This window comes from Euprymna scolopes, chromosome 26 (assembly GCF_053919585.1).
Source record: "Euprymna scolopes isolate OS-2025 chromosome 26, ASM5391958v1, whole genome shotgun sequence".
In the NCBI taxonomy this organism is placed as follows: domain Eukaryota; kingdom Metazoa; phylum Mollusca; class Cephalopoda; order Sepiida; family Sepiolidae; genus Euprymna; species Euprymna scolopes.
Window position 1 is genome coordinate 60,407,417 of NC_136507.1, and position 18,339 is coordinate 60,425,755.

At 35.8% G+C, this 18,339-nt stretch overlaps 1 protein-coding gene across 1 annotated transcript in view; it reads left to right on the forward strand.

Annotated features, from left to right (window-relative positions):
* Positions 1 to 12,364: 12,364 nt before the first annotated feature.
* Positions 12,365 to 18,339, forward strand: part of LOC145248104 (uncharacterized) — a 30,714-nt gene continuing 24,739 nt past the window's right edge. Inside the window, exon 1 of the mRNA XM_080109895.1 lies at positions 12,365 to 12,649. Within this exon, the coding sequence (XP_079966021.1) occupies positions 12,446 to 12,649 (204 nt within the window). The 5' untranslated portion in view covers positions 12,365 to 12,445. The remainder of the gene's footprint in view (positions 12,650 to 18,339) is intronic.

The following is an 18,339-nucleotide window of genomic DNA, read 5'->3' on the forward strand; positions in this document are numbered from 1 at the left end:
CTTTGAAATATTGTTTTAGTTATAAGCTTTTCATATTTATCTTATGGAGTGCTTTTTTCTTGAACAGGGGCTTTAAATAAAATTCTGATATTCCTATTATTCATATATAGCCGTATCTTTTCTTTTATATATCAATAAAGATTTCTTTTAAATCTTTTTCTTTTATATATCAATAAAGATGTATTTTAAAATATGTATGAAACATAAACAAATAAAAAGATAAAACATAAATATTTCTACCATGCTTGTTTTGTTAGTTTCAGTATCTAAGCTAAAAAAGCAAATAAAGAAAGTTAACTTTTACTAAAAGAATAAAGAGTTATTCCCCTTTTCTCTTATCTGTATTTTCTTTTTGAGTGTTTATTTAAGAACTAGCCTGGGTGCTCGGCGTTGCCCGGGTGTTTGTAGGTGTATGTTGATCCCCCCCAAAAATGGTTGTAGACAGGCAGGCTTGAACCCGTACCACGAAGGAGGAAAAGAATGTGAAAAAAAATGTGATGTCTTTGCTGTTGTGTCCATTGCAAAACCAGAAGTGACGATCGTCAAAATTAAGGCTAGTCAATCGAAAAGAGCGCAAAAATAGCTGCAAAAAAAGCGACCCCTTCTTGTAGTAAACTGCCCCATTGAGGGTGAGGGAATTAATGTTTTAGCCAATTTTTCGATATTTGTTGTCTGAAAGTTTAAGGTTTAAAACAATACTGGTTTCATCACGTTCCGACATGAATGTTAAAAGTTTTAGGCAGACATACAAACATACATACATACATACATACATACATACATACATACATATATTTGAACAGACAGGTGAGATTTATATTATTTAAGAATTACTATATTAGCAAACTGTTGAACCAGATTGAGTATATTTTTTTAAATAAATTGTGGCGGAGTATATTAGTTTATTGCTAATAACATGGCACATCAACAAGAAATAAAAATTTGCTCTGGTTCACTGGAATCAAAGTTTAAGTTGTCAACTCAAATGCTATTTAGGCCCAACTTTTAAAATCTATCTAAATAATTTTATATGCGCTGAAATATTGCCATTGTTTGATATTTTCTTTTAATTAAACATGTGAAGAGTGAACGAGACCTTTTAGTGCTGCTAATAACTTACACAAATCTGACAAAGCTGCTGACCCCCCACCCCTCTCCGGGGACTGTTTAAATGTTTTGGTGGAATCAACTGAAATACATTCTTTTCTACACACTCTTCATACAGAAACACTACCAAAACTACAATAAAAAAAAAACTTTACTGCATTTATAACTGTGACAAACCCTTTCACATTCATAACAGCAAGTCCTGGAAACAGCTATTACATAAAGAGCAAATGTGTGCTTGTATGTCCAGCTAAAAGTCAAAAACAAAGAACCACAAAGTTGGCATATTTTTTATCAGCGTTGTCCTGGATGAATAACAGCTAAAGTTTGAAGAAAAAAAAAAAAAAAAAAAAAAAAAAAAAGAGAAAAAGTAATCATTCTCCAGAGGTCAACTTGGACAGTTTTTGTCAGGGTAGGGTGGGGGTGGGTTGTAACCATTTTATTTACTAATTTGAAACTAAAATACCAACTCGTTCCTCGAGAAATATGTTATATAAAGGAGAGTTGTTTGTGTGCATGCATATCTAACTAGAGAGGAATGGGCTAGGTACAGGAAAAAGAAAAGATTAGAGAGAGCAGGGGAATGGAGAAAGAAAGAAAGATAGAGTGAAAGATAAAGCGGTAGAAGTTTTAATAAAAGTGTGATACACTTTTTCCCTGGGCAACACTGGGTAGACCTACTAGTATACCAGAAATAACAGTTGGAAATAAGTCATACACTACCCAGTATGGTTATGCACTTCCTACAGATATGTTCCTAGAGAATGAAGTTATTAAATCCGACATAGTGATATGGGACAAGGAGGAGAAAGAAGCAACCTTAGTAGAAGTTAGTGTCTCCATTGATGATGGGTTAAACAGAGCTGAGAGGGAAAAGATAACTACATTTTTTTCTTTTACTTGGGAGTCACCACTTATCAAGGTCTGAAGGCCACTTGAGGATAAGGGTTAATGAATGTAAGGTGGTAGTGTAGTAATCGTTAATGGTATAAATTGGGTAGAATTTGATTATTTATGGAGACGGCTCAACAAGAACTTGTTTACATTGGATTTGAAGGCTACCATGTTATATTCAACCAGGAAGAAGGCCAGTGGAACAGTGTTCCACAGGCGGACAGTTCTGGGAAATAAGCTTTGTTCATGAAGTCTGTGTTAAGATTTAGGCAAAGATAGAGAGTGCAAGAAATTGTATATAGTGGTTGTAGCTAGTCGAGTGTTTTTTGTGAAAGTTTGGCAAAGGGGGGGGAGGCGCATAGATTTGAGTTCAGTCGAGCATTTGCCATGAAAATAACCAAAGGCTTTTTGTATGACATGAAAAGAAACTGGAATTTTTGGAAGATCTCCATCATTCTAGTAATTATAGGAGCAACCAGACTCATGAAAAGGAATTTCAAAAGCTATCTTGTAAATATACCCGGTGAACCAAGTGCAAGAGAGATACAATTGCACTTAAAGGCGCAGTTACAATCTTGAAAAGATCTCTTAGTTGGAAGGTATGAGATAGTGGGTGAATGTCTGACATCCGGTAGGATGATCCATCCTAAGTTATAACAAAATTAAAATAAAAAAGTAAATAAAAACACATTTTAGCAAGTTTCATTGTACATCTGAACCAATGAAATGAAAACTCACGAGAAAAAAAAAAAGTTGTCATTTTTAAACAAAGTCTAAAAAGAGATTAAAGATATTAACTCAAGTTTATAATTGCTACTTGAGGACAGGAAACTATCTTTTAACTAGGATCAAGATATAGTATCTGTTCTGATATTACACATAATCTTTTCCACCTTTAGTCAATGAAGGAGGGATGCTTTTAGATTCAGAGAATGTTTATTTTTGTCCCAATCCCTTTTGGGAGAAGGTGATTTTTTTCCCCACATTAAAAACCAATTTTGTGTCTAACTCTTCCCTCGTGGACAGTAAATACAAGAAACTTTATCTACCACCAATAGCAATGGCCAAAGATTCATGATCTGCAAGTACTTCTTTTAAACTCCTCGGCTTAACGTTCACAAGAAACATGAATTGGAACAATTTCATTCAAAGCATTGCCAGGATCGCTGTGAAGAAGGTAGGCTCTCTATACCATGCTAGAAAGCTACTAACGCCTGAAAGTATCCTGTACCTCTATAAGGCCACCATTCACCCATGTATGGAGTATTGTTGTCATATTTGGGCTGGTGCATCTGCTACTAGTCTCTTGCTCCTAGACAAGGTCCAAAAGAAAGTTTCCAACTTGATAGGTCCTGAACTGTCATCTAAGCTTCAGTCTCTGTCCCATCGACGAAATGTTGCATCCCTCTGCCTATTCTACAAGTATTTTAATGATGAATGCTCTGACGAACTGCAAGCACTTGTACCCTCACGACATAAATAACCTCAACAAACCCGACAAACAGCTAAATCCCACCCCTACACAGTGGAGATCCCTAGATGTAGGAGAGCTTTTTACTCCAGTAGTTTCTTCCCCAGAACCGCTAGACTTTGGAATTCTATTCCAGCTCCCTACGTCCCCAACTGTACTGACATGCAGAAGTTCAAGTGTAATGTGAACCGATATCTTACTGCCCAACTCCCTACATAGTACTCTAGTAGCTTATGTCCCTGATAGTAGCCCCCTACACCAAAGTGGCAATGTGCCTTGTTTGGAGTGAAAATGTGATAAAAAACAAAAAAAACTTTAATTTTTAACTATTGTAAAGCCAGATTGATCTAAAATTTTGAATTAGATCAATCTGACTTTTACAGTAGTTAAAAATATGGTTGTTGTAGTTATTGCTGATTTTACGTTGTTAGTCTACTGGAAAACAGTGGAAACTATTTTAATTATCGATTATTATTATTGGTGAAAGTATATTGTTAGATAGAAATATTTTAAAGATGTAAAAAGTTATCTTAAGTTGAAATTTTTATATTTAATAGTTCTCAGGAATGTTAATTTGATGTCAATTTGATAGATGGAATTTAAGCTAACCATGATAGTAGCAAAAATATTTCTGACAAAACTGAGCAAACTACGTGTAGTTATGACGATATAGAAATATATTTTGAGATGTAGTTATGTGGGAGATGAGTTTCGATACACAACACGTTAGAGACGGATGAGGTTTTTATTACTGGATGCTCAATAGAACTCAGAAGGAGGTGACCTAGAAAAATGTACCAACTCTGTGCGAACTCTGAAAAAGAACCCAGCAAAGAATAAATGATTATATTTAAAAATATGATTTCCGTATGAGCGTTTTCACTTTTAGAGAGAAGCTCCTTTAATTTCAGGACACATGAAAGAGATGCATGGAAAGAAGATTCGAGGTCTTTTTTAAAAATATATCTGTTGTCATAATTTTTATGCCACTACATATTTCATAAGTTAGACGCATATGTAATATATACATCCGTCCATGTCATACACAACTCCCAACAATACAACATATTCCTTCTGGCGCCTCCATGTCATATAGAACTACCCACAATGTAACACTAAGATCTAATTCCTATTTATTTTATCATAACCTGACATAACACAAAATTGATGGATCTCTTTTGAAGTTATCAAAATAACAGTAGCAGCATCAAAAAAACTGCCAGCAGGAGCAGCAACAAAACTGGCAGCAGGAGCATTAAAAAATCGGCAGCAGGAGTAGAAACAAAATTGCCAGCAGGAGCTACAATAAAATTGGCAGTAGGAGCAGCAACAAAAATTATCAGGAACAGAAAGAACTATTTCTGCAAAAAATAACCAATTCTGATTGGTTGAAAACCTAGAGTTTGATTGGTTACTGTGACCTGACTTCAACCAATCAGAACATAGTCACTGTGGGAGCTGGACACCTGCTAAATTTCTTAATAAAAAGCAGAGCGCAAGCTCACCCAGCAGAGAGATTCCGAGGAGTGGCAACATTACCAAACGAACCTTTGTCAGTCAGAATCACAACTCATGAAGGAACTACCAATTTGACCCTGGCCATTAGGCCAAGGGTTCTCGACAAGACACTTCTCAAAATGAAACAGAAAGCACGGTCACTATTGACACTACTATTTCTTCAACAAGTATTACTATTACTATTGCTTGTGTCATGCCATGATGTCAGCTGGGATAACGTCCTTCAATGAAATCTGTCATTGAACTGACAGACCTTTTTCCTTCAACTTTATCAAAACAAAGTAGCAAAGCATGGCTGCTATTGGCACTACTATTTCTTCAACAAGTATTACTACTATCGTTGCTTCTGCCATGCCAAGACGTCAGCTGGGGTAACTCTGTTTAATTGAAATCTCTGTCATTGAACTGACAAAACCTTTTCCTTCATTTTTACTATCAAAACAAAGCACGCCCACTAATGACGCTACTTTTTTCATCAACAAGAATTACTACTACTACTACTACTACTACTACTACTGCTGCTGCTATGCCAGGACTTTCTGTCATTGAATTGACAAATCATTTACTTTTCTCCCAATTTATTCTTGAAATAAATGATTGAATATCAATTAGTTAAATGTCCATCTTGTCTTTGTCTTTTCCTTTCTCACCACCGTACGATTTATTCATTATATAACATGGTTTTTCTTGCATTGTGACATTTTAACAACATTTACGTAACAATGGTTATTACGTTTGCCAGATATTGCAGTCAAGTTTGTCAGCATGCCATGTATAAAGTGAGATCACATTTCTTGTACAGGCTGTCCAAAACGTCACTGAAGAGTTGAAAATCTTTGTCATTGTACCATTAATGATTATTTTTTCTCTATTTCATTTATTTTATAGATAATATTTTGAAAATTAATTATGGATAATATAGCATTGAACAATGTATGCAAATTGTGAAATTCTTTTACCAAAATCAGGGGTCAATTGACAACAACATTATCTCTCGCTATGGCAATGTCAAATGGCCACCACATTCTTCAGACTTGACTAGCTCTGACTTTTTCTTGTGGGAATATCTTAAAGAAAGAGTCTATGTTAACAAAGGCCAAACCCTGCAAGAATTTAAGGAAAACATCAGGAACGAAATAAAGGAGTTAAATCGCAATCCAGAGATTCTGCAATCTGTCATGAATAATGTTTTGGAAAGAGCACAAATTTGCGAAACTGAGAATGGACAACATTTAAAAGATATCATTTTTCATAAATAAAGATTGTGTGAATTTTGCATTAAAAAAAACAAAAAAAAAACTGACGAATGTCTTAGTCAGCTTGTATTAAAATTACGGAAAGATATCATCAAAGATAAAGAATTTATTTAAATTCCAAACCATTCAGTGAATTTTTGGACATCTTATATATATATATTTTTTTCAGTTTATTTCAACTTCACAGTGTGAAAGAACATGAGCAAAAGGAAAGCAGGAAGTGGCAGTAAGCGCCAATTTAATCAACTATGAGACAACGAAATCCTATTCATTGTGAGCCATTCAAGAAAACCAATGTGCATAGTTTCTGAAAGCACTCTATCAGATAATACAATTTATGATTGTAGCAGACATTATAAGGAGGATGATAAGAAACATTATAAGATAAGCTGAAATAGAAAAAAAAATACAGAATTTAATCCCTGGTTCTGAGTTATGGAAAGAATATGTGGTAAAAAAGAGGATATAATCAAGAGAAGAAATTTGTTTGTGAAGAAAATCCACGATAGTTTAGTGATGCTCAAAGTATCCTATAAAATTGCTATCATGCTAGCTTCTCTGACACTGAAAAGAATTGTTAAGCCCTGTCTCCAAAGATTTGCAAAACTTGTTGGTGATAAAAGTATAGAAAGAAAAGGCAGATGATTACAAAACGCATCAAGGAGCTTTAACGTGATATAAGTGAACAAGTGAAAAACTGTTCTCCCCCCCCCCAATATCCTTTGACGAATCTGCTGACATATGTGATGTAGTACAATTAAGCATTTTTCTATAAGGAATTGATGATAATTTCAATGTCTTTGAGTCATTCCATGGAAAAACAAAAGGTTGGACATATTTGAAAAAGTAAAATCATGTCTAGAAAATCAGCAATTAAATCGTAAAGTAAACTTTCAAATGTCTGTACTGATGGTCCATCATCAATTATCGGTAAAGTTACTGGAGCTGTAACCTTGCTCAAAAGGTTTTTAGGTCATCCTCTCCTAAAATGTCATTGCATTATTCACCAAGAGTCTCTGTGTTGAAAAGTTTTAAATTTGCAACATATTATGGAACTAGTTGTGAAGTGTGTAAACGAAATCAGATCATGAGGTTTAAACAGAAGACAATTCAGAGAATACTGCAAATTGCTAGATCAGGAATATAGTGATCTTCACTGTAGGGTGCATTGGCTCATCAAAGGATAAGTTTTAAAACTGTTTTGGAAACTGAAACATATTATCCATGGTTTTCTAGAAGAAAATGATGAGTTGCCGAGTTTTTGTGTAATGAGAACTAGTTGTTAGATTTAGCATTTTTAGTTGATGTTATCAACCATCTCAATTACCTCAATCTTAAGCTGCAGGGCAAAGATCAACTGTTTCATTGCTTAGTAAGTGATATCAATGCATTCGAGATGAAGCTAAAAGTGTTTATCTCTCAGTTAGAAAAAAGGGATTTGAGTCAATTGTAACATTTAAAAGAACAAAGCGAATGTGTTGAAAACATCGTCAACTTTTCGAAAGACATTGAAAAAATCAAATTACTGCCAGAGGCCTTTAATCGTCGTTTTAGTAATTTTTTCTGGAGAAGACTGTATGCTTTGTATTTATAAATCCATTTTCACTTAAGGAATATAACATACTAAAAATGCCTAGAAATATGCAAATGAAACTTATTGAACTGAAAGTAAATTCAATATTGAAAGTAAAATTTAATGAACTTTCCTCAAGTGTGTCGGAAATGATTGTTTTTTGGCGATCATTAATATACAAACAGTTTCCGGAAATGATAAAATTTGCCCAGATGCAAGCAGTTTTTTTCTTCCATTAAAATGATTAAAAATAAACTGTGATCGAAACTGTCTAATTCTAACTTCAAGACTTGTTTGTTGTTTCAAATTTAACTCCTAATATTACTGGTTTGGTGAAAACAAAATAGAGCAAAACGTCACATTTAATATATGCATAATTTTTTTAAATTACTAATTGCACTATGTTATTATTAATACTTTCTAAAATAATTAAAACGATCAATGAGAATTTAAACGTGTTATGTGAAATTCTGTCCTTTACAAATGCTACATCTGTTAATTTTTTTATATAAATTGATAAATGTTTGTTTATATGTTTGTGTAGAGTTGAATGTAATAATCAAAGAAGAAAGCGCCCGCATATGTGTGTATTGTGTGGTTATACAACTTACTTTCGGATGGGATCTGAGAGAGAGAGAAATTAAAGATGGCAGCCATAGATTTATAAGGTGTAGTCTTGTGGAATCACGAGATCTCATCTTCCACTGCACACCTATGCAAATGGAATGGGGTCAGTTTTCTAATAAAATGCCTGTTGGCAGAGACAGTTGGAAAAAACACGTGCTGGAAGTTGAGAGAGAAAGTTGTCAGTGACGAATTCTAGCTGAACTTTTGCTTTTTGTATTTGTTTTATTTTGTTTTGCTGTTTAGCAGCCCATTTAACTGCAAGCTATTTCTGCGTAATGGGGGACAAGTTCGACTTTAAATTAATACCAGAATTCAATGGCTCGACCCCGGTACTTGACTAAGTGGAGAAGGTGGAACTGCATTGCCTGTTGTCTAGTGTGAAGAGCATTAAACATGTGGTTCCTCTATGTCTGTCCAGCTGGGCTTTCGTGGTATATCAACAGCTTAGTCCTGAGGAAAAACAGGATCATGGAAGGATCAAGGCAGCATTATACAAGGCATTCACTATCGACTCCGCTACTGCTTGGGAGCAACTTGAGGCAAGAACCTTGCATCCCGGTGAAACTGTCAACATTTATTTGGCCGAGCTGACGAAGTTGACAGTGTTGTTTGGTGGGCTGCCTGAGCGGACATGCAAATTTTTGGTAGGGCTCCCAACCGAAGCAAAGCAACTCCTGTGGACTAGCTCAAGCATAGCTTCATTATCCCTTAATGACCTGGTAGACCGGGCCAGGAGATGAGAGAACCAGTAGTCACTGCTGCATAGATTGCATCAAGTGATGATAGACTGTCCCAGGGGCCTGGCCTGCATTGTGAAGTCATGTATTATAGGTGCAATGGCCAGAGCCACATTGCGAGGAACTGCCAGTGGCGACTGCCAGCTATTCGGTGCTACTAATAAGACTGGTCATATGGCCTGGGATTGTTCAGGAAACGGGGTCGGGGACAAGGTGCCAGCGTCAACCTCTTCCCCAAACAGAAATTAGATGAGGCACTTCCGATCATTCAGGTTTATGTCAATGAGACATTGTGCTCAGCACTCCTCGACTCTGGGTGCTCTTACAACATAGTGAGTGCAGACCTCTGCCGCACTTTGAAGAAGAAGACTATTAGAGTAAACACCCTTAGTGGAGCAACACGGACATGTTGTGGGGTAGACGTTGTGAACATTCGCACTAAAACTGGAAATTCGGCTAACGTCGAAGCGCTGGTAGTACTTGAGAAACCGGTGAGCTTTGACCTGCTTCTAGGCTATGATGCCATCAGAGTCCTAGGTGGTGCTAACATAACACAGACGGGGGCGATACAGTTTCAGGAGAAGGTTCCAGTGTGCACTGCTTTGAAGATTGATCAGCTAGACTTTATTGTCGAATTTGGCCAGTATTGTTGAATTTGACCAGTAACAGAAGGCTTGAACAGCAGTGTGGAAGAGGTCGGAAAACCAGGAACCAGCCAACCTGTGAAATGAGATAACAGAGTACCATGTGCCCGACTAAATGAGGCCTGCATATGAAGAGGAACTTCGTGATTGGATCAAGGATGGCTGGTTAATTCCCTACCCCTATGAGAAACTTGGACCTCTCAGAGGCCTGATTCCGCTGATGGCAGTCGCTCAGCACAACAAAGCAAAGGTGAGGCCAGTGATGAACTACTGTGAACTGAATGCACATGTTGATGCGTTCATGACAGATGCTGACGTTTGTGCCAGCAAGTTACGAGAGTGGTGCCATCAGGGTTCCAACGTGCCCCTGCTGAATCTAAGAAAAGCATACCTGCAGGTCCGAATCAGTGAAATAATGTGGGCATTTGAGATGGTGGTGTTTGCTGGCAGGAGGTACTGCCTTCCCAGACTAGGCTTCGGGTTGAATGTGGCACCCCAAATAATGAAGACCATCATTAATACTGTGTTGTCACAGGAAGAAACAATAAAAGATGGAACATCGGAGTACCTTGATAACAGATATGTGAACGAAGACATTATGTCATCATCACGTGTAAGGTCCAAACTGGCAGAGTATGGTTTGACATGCAAGGACCCAAATTGTTTGGAGAATGGCGTCTGTGTCTTGGGCCTTAACGTTCGACAGGAGTGAGAGACTTTGAAATGGAGGTGCGGGACTGCAGTTCCTGATGTGCCCAATGTCTTCATGAGGCGATCAGTATTCTCCCTACGTGGAAAACTTGTGGGGCACCTACCAGTGTGTGGATGGACTCGTGTGGCAACAGGCATCATAAAATAGAGGGCATGCGCAGTCACCAAAGGCTGGGATGATTAAACAGTTGACAATCTATTGGTTTGCATGGTGAAAAAGACCATCGCAAGAGTAAAGTAGGATGACCACGCCAAAGGAGACTGGTGCGTGCAGGGAGACAAACTGAACGTGTGGGTGGGTGGATGCGAGCTCTCTGGCAATTTGTGTGCTGTTGGAGAAGAATGGGGCTGCGATTGAGGATGCCTGCTGGGTGCGACCGGCGAATGACGCTGCTCATATTAACCTGGCAAAGCTTGATGCGGTGATAAAAGGTATCAACCTGGCACTTCAGTGGAAAGTCAGGAAATTATGCATACACACAGAATCACTATGCATGTACAATTGGATATCAGACACACTGACGTGCAAGACCAGGGTGTGCACTAAGGCAAGCAGCAAGATGCTGATCAGACAGAGGTTGGAGATTGTAAAAAAGCTCGTAACAGAGTACAACCTGTCTGTGGAGGCGGTACTGGTCACTTCAAATTGCAGCCTTGCTGATAGGCTCACTTGGGTGCCACAGAGATGGTATGACAACATAAAGAAGAAAGCCGAGCCAGTACCATTATGTTTGTTTTTGTTTTTTTTTGCTGTTCACCAGCCCATTTAACTGCAGTTTGTTCTATAACAAAATCACAAAGTGTGTATTTTGCAAATAAATATGTTATTACTATATATATATATATATATATATGTTATTATTATTAAAAATATGTCCATATTACGATGCCTATGGAAGACAGGAAGAAAGGAAGTGGTTATTTGTGTGGCGCATCAAAATTGATTGTAAAAAATACTGGCGCATGAAATGAAAAGGCTGGCCAACCCGCTATAATAAATAAATGTTACCAAAGGCAAGAGAAGTTGTTTTTCTACCTACCTTGATGAGTTTTTTTGTGTTTGAACTTATTTTAAAGCGTTTTCATTTTAGTTTGAAACACAAGTAATGTCAATTTGCTAAGTTAGAACAAAAAGAAGATGGCTGACATGAGATGGTTCTCTTTGGAGACTTGATAAAGGCTTAAAACTCAAAAATGAAACAAAATACTAATATAAATCAAACCATTAAATGTCATGGTGACAATTATTGAGTGGATTTCTATCAGTATTTTGTTTCATTTTCGAGTTTTGAGCGATAATCGATACTCAGAAGATAGCCTCCCCATTTCCGCCATCTTGTGGTAATTCTAATGTAACAACTCGACATTACTTATGGTATTTATTTACTTCCCCACTCAACAAATTAGGCACAAGACCGTTTTTTAATGTGGAGATGGGGGAGGGGAGAGGGGAAAGGAGGACCAGCTCTCCCGAAGGTCTTTGGTTGCAGTATCTGCAACAGATACTACACTTTGATCTTGGCCCGAAGATGTTTCGAATTAGAAAACGCTTTAACTTATTTTAGTTAAAGCACAAAAAACTTATCCAGGTAGATAGAAGATTAACTTTTCTTGCCTTTAGTAACATTTATTTGTTATATATTTTTTTTCGATTTGTTGGCTATAAAACATGTCAAATTATTCAATTATCTTCCTTTTATAAATACTAAATATTTATCACGGCCAAATATAAACAAAACAGTATTTTTTGGAGGAGTCGAGTCGCTCCTTTAGAAAAGAAGGACAACAAATAAGTGATAAACGAATCTAAGGGCAGATAACTCTATCTACCATCAGCACCGTTTCGTTATTTGCCGGTTTTTCCTCTAAACGCCAGCACGTCAGAGATTTTGTTTTTATTTCTCGTTATGCGGCCCGATCAACACAAACAGAAGCGAAGTACGCAGTATAAGAAAAAACATGGCATTAACGACAAACCAAAGAACGAGGAGAATAGCAACAAAAATAATAAGAAAGAGAAAGGCCATTCTTCTGGCCAGCCGTCAACACAATGGCAATTGCCACAACAGAAGAAAACCAAATCGGATGAAGAAAACGCATCATCGGCGGAGGTAAGAAGAAATGATACTTTTGCAGAATAGGGACCACGGTATCGCCGGCATATTCCCACCAGTTTACGTAAGCCGCCGGAAGATGCCGAACGGAAACGTTTTTTTTTTTTTTTCGCGAAATACTGGCCAATTAAATATATATATATATATATATATATATATATATATATATATATATATATATATATATATATATTATATATATATAATTACTTCATTTACTCACATAAATTTAATATACGAAAGTATAGATTTATGTGTAAACTTTAAGTATTTACTTTAAAAGTGCTCAATACGTAGGTAGAGCTAGTTAGTAATTTATAAAATATATATGGTTGCAGGCAATATATATATATATATATATATATATATATATATATATAACTCCGCGGATTAAGGACTATTCACTTGTGCTTCCTTTTTTAAAATTAAATATGTTTTTAACTCTTTTTCAAGATGTCTTTTATTAATCATTTGTTCATTCATATATATATATATATATATATATATATATATATATATATATATATATATATATATATATATACTTAGGGGATTAGAACAAGAGTCTATAGAGCAGAGTATATTTTAATGTATTAGTAAATTCATTAATACAATTAAAATAAAAGAAAACAGTGCTCGTTGTAATGCAGATATATAATAATCTCGATATGCATATATATCCTAGAGCTATTTTAATATTGAGTAAGATGATTGATAATTCATAATTAAAAATTAAAATTATGAAATCAATTATCAATCATCTTACTTATATATATATATATATATATATATATATATATATATATATATATATATATATATATATATATGCGATACATTATTATATTTAAAGTCAATACTGAAAAGATACAAACTAGCGTTACGGGGGGGGGGGCGGAACGGTGGAGGTGCCAATCGAACGTACAACGGATAAAATAAACGCAAGGCAAGGTAACGGCAATAGCAAAGAGAGATGACAAACAGATATAGAAGGGGCCTGTTAACTGAAAAATGGCTGCAGGCAATGTAGGTAAGATTTGTCGAACTGTTACTGTTGATACTATATGACGGCATTTTTAAAAAGAGCATTTTTTTTTTTTTTTTTTACAAGGTGGTCACCACTTATCAAGGCCCGGAAGCCACTTAGGGATAATGGTTACTGTAAGTACAGTACGTTAGTGTGGATATTTAGAGTGTCTACTTAAGGGGGCGGTTCATCAGGAATTTGTTTACGTTGGACTTGAAGACATCCAAGTTGTAGTCAGGAGGGAAGCAGGCAGATGGAACAGAGTTCCACAGGCGTGCAGTTCTAAGAAAGAAGCTTTGTTCATGGAATCTACGTTTTGATTTAGGCATAGATAAAGAGTGGCGAAAGTTTTTGACAGTGGATTCAGCTAGATGGGTGTTTTTTGTAAAAGATTGGCGAGAGGGGACCAGAGATTGGAATTCAGACGAGCACCTGCCATGGAAATAACAATAAAACAAAGATAGGCTTGCAATGTCTCTTCTGTGGGAGAGAGGTTGCAGGGAAGAGAAAAGGGCATCCCCCACTAAGCCACGGAGTCTATTTTGTACTCTGTCAAGGCAGGATAGGCTGTTTTTAGCAGTTCCTGCCCAGATATGGCAGCAGTATTCCATCCTTGGACGTACTTGGCTTTTATATAGATAGAGAATTGCATCAGTAGTGAGATATCTTCTGGAGCTGTAGAAGGATCCCACCATCTTTCCAGCGACCTTGGCAACAGACTTGATGTACGTGTTCCATTTCAGATCAGGAGTGAAGGAGTGGGGATCAGAATGTTGATGATGTAAAGATAGGAGTTTGGTTTTAGATGCATTAAAGGTAACCAGCCACGTCTTCCCCCACTGAACCACTCGTTCGAGATCAGAGGAGAGAGAATCAGAGAGAGCTTTGTCATTTACAGCCTTTGATGTGTTGCTGTAGATGGTTGTGTCATCAGCATAGATGTCAACGAATGATTTAAGTATGTGTTTAGGGAGATCATTGATGTAGATCAGGAAGAGAGTTGGGCCCAGGATGGACCCTTGAGGGACTCCAGCATTAATACTGCAGGCCTCTTATTTTTGTCCATCAACCACTACTCTTATGAGCCTATCAGAGAGAAATGATTTAATGATAGAGAGAATATTTCCAGTTTATGTTAAAAAGAAAAGAAAGGAACCAAATTCGATTAATACTTAAACTGAACTTTATTCAAAATAAAATATAAAGATTATCTATGTAAAATTACGTAATTTTTAAAGCAATATACAATCTAATACTGATAAAACTGAATTATGAATTTAGGGAACAAACAATTAAAGAAACATATTAAACACAAACAATTCTTGGCCTTCGGGACAAGATCACAATGTAGTATCGGTACTGATGCTACAATTCACCTTTTCTGTCCTCGGCCGGTGGAGGAGAAATCTTTCATGACTGAGATAATTTTTATTTTTGTTCCTATTATTGGGGAGCTGGATTTTGAAATATTTAAATAACTATTACTTTTAATACAGAAATTACATCTAAAGTTTTGCTTTTCTGTTCTATGTTCATTTTTTTCCCATGTTTTTCATCAAAATGTGTAGCGTATTTTTATCAGTTACATGGTTAGGAATCCTATACTCTGCTATAGTCTTCATTTTCATATCAGTGCAGAATACATGAATACGGAAATAAACTTCACATAACTACTCAAAGACAATCATACTATAATGTGAATATTGTTTAAAAACTAAAAAAAAAAAATATAGTAAACATGTATTAAATAAGGATGGTGGTAAATTTGGGAGGGAACATTATTATTATTGTTATTATTTCACTCGCTAGTTGTCTCACTGGCCATCATTAGTGATCGCTCACTGGCAGTAACCTGTGGTATTCGCTGGAGACCACATGACAACAAATCTCCCCAGATTTTTAATGTTCTCCACCTCTTGACCATTCATGCAGATGATTGCACGTTATTGCAACAGCCGTTTCCCATTGATTTCTTGTTGCCAGTAACCTGTGGTATTCGCTGGAGAACACGTGACAACAAATCTCCCCAAATTTTTAATGTTCTCCACCTCTTGACCATTCATGCAGATGATTGCACGTTATTCCAACAGCCGTTTCCCATTGATTTCTCGTTGCCATCGTCCATTGGTGTTTCCTGGGGTTTGGGTGGTAAAATGCCTCCCCAAGGTACTAGATTGGAACTGCACACTTCCAGTGGAGATCTGGTTAGTACTCTCCCACCTCAGCCTTTCCATCCTCCCTGACCCTTCACAACTAGTTGGTGTGGCGCCAGTCCATGTCATCTGCAGTGTTTTTTGGCACTTCATGGAGAACGTGGAACCTGTGTAAATGGGTTTTAATTTAATGGCTGCTTCCTGAGGTTACCTTCACTTTCTTTGCGTATATCTCATATACTTTTTTGTAATCGAGCATGTATTTTATTTTTTTAATTTCTTTAATACTTTTATTTTGTGCTTGTTTTTATTTATTTTCATTTTATATTATATTTTCCACACTAATATTTTTATTTTTTGTTACATTTATTTTTTCATACATATTCAAATAATGCTTTTGGCCTTTTTTGGCCTCAACTAGTACCTTCAAAAAAGTTTTTGTGATTAAATAAACCTATGAAAACCTTTTGCGTATGCGCTTTTTAGGGAGCAACCATTAAATTAAAACCCGTTTACGCAGGGTCCACGCTCCTCGTGAAGTACCTTTTTTTCTTGTTGTTGTTATAATAATAATAATGATAACGGTGCTTGTGCAGAGTATGCACTGTGCTGTATTTTAAATAGGATTTTCAAATTAAATTTTATGGTATCTGGTATTGCAAGACGTATGATGATGTTGCAAAAATATTGATAAAAAAACTGACCCCCCCCCTTGTAAAAAACGGCCCAGTTGACGATGAAAGAATTAATGTTTTTGTCCAATTTTTGGCTATTTTTGTTCACTGAGAGACTGAGCTTTCAAACGATACCAATTTTGTCAGTGTTGGTCGCATGTGTCAAAAGTTTTAGTGAGATGTACAAACATACATACATACTAACAGACAGGTGAGATTTATATAATAGAAGAAGAAGAAGAAGAAGAAATCACATGTATCCAGTGTCCTATTCATAGGAGAGTCAATATTTCATTTTCTAAATAAAATAAATAACTTCTTCCTTTCAATTTGTATATTCTAACCAATTTTTAGTCATTACACAAAGTTTAAACTCAGTAATAAAAAATTTAGATACCTTGAAGCTTAATGGATTAATGACACATTTATAAAAAGAAAAAGTTGTGTTTACATTAATCTATGGTCCCTCTTCGCTAAACTTTCACAAGAAACACTTGTCTAGCCAAACCACTATCAATAATTTCCCCCACTCTTTATCTGTGCCTAAATCTAAACATAGGTTCCATGAACAAAGTTTCTTTCTTAGTACTACACGCCTGTGCAACTCCTTCCATTTGTCTGCTTTCCAGCTGACTACAATTTGATTGTCTTCAAGTCCAACGTAAACAAGTTCTTGATGAACCGTCCGCCGTAAGTAATCCAATTTGCAGAATTTTCACTACTTATGATTACTATGCTATAATCCCATTGACTACTGTACACCCATTAAGCCTTATCCTCGATTGGCCTCTGGGCCTTGATAAGTGGTGATGCCTATATGTGTAAAAAAAAAAAATGAAAAAAAAGAGGAATAGGGAGAGTGAGAAAGCAGAGTGTGAGAGTAATGAGCTTTTTTTTTTTTTTTTAGTAGTGTGAAGTTAGGTTGTGCAAAGAGAGAGAGAGAAAAGAATTGAACAGGCTAAGAAAAAGAAAGGGAAAGAAGAGAAACAGGAAAAGAGCATCGTACTGAAATTGGATCATCCAGTATTGATAGTGTTTATTTTTTTGCTCATTTAGAATTCTATTATCAATGATTGGCAATATTAGAAAGAACCAAGTTTTGCTTGACTTGACATATCTAAGTGTGGTAATCATGTGTGCTTGATTATTGTAGATTTTTATCTGTTTAAATTATGATTTATGGGTCGCATGTGTGTAATAAATGTATTTTTAGCATTAGCTTGTTGTTCTGATAGATTAATCTCTTGAGGATGATATGGTTTCACCAATATATAGTTTGTTGTAACCATGACAGAGGATTGTGTAAATGCTCCCTCCCAAACACTTATCACTCTTTCCACATCCTCATCTAATATCTCATTCATTCTCCATATATTCCGTGTGTGTGTGTGTGTGTGCATGTTTTGTTTATATATATATATATATGTATATATATATATATATAATGTGTATATATGTGCACATGGGTGCTCGCACATGTATATGTATGTATTCATTAATCATTATGGCAAAGTTATCTCCCTTTAAATAGTTAAATTTAAACATTTATCAACCATCTTAATAAGAACGCAGAAAAAAGAAATTAAGACATAAACAAAATAAAATAATATGGAATATTAACATTATTTAGTTTAATGAATAATACATTTAAAAACAAAATGAAATTAATTTTAGCTCAGTTTTAATTTCTACAAAACCTAAAACTTTTTATATCACGTCTAAATGATAATATCTATGAGTTAAGAACGGGGGTCGCGTATGTATTTAATTTGCCTGACTTTCACGCGCTATTTTTTCCAGATATTTCGATCGCCACGTGTTTCTTTCGCTTTT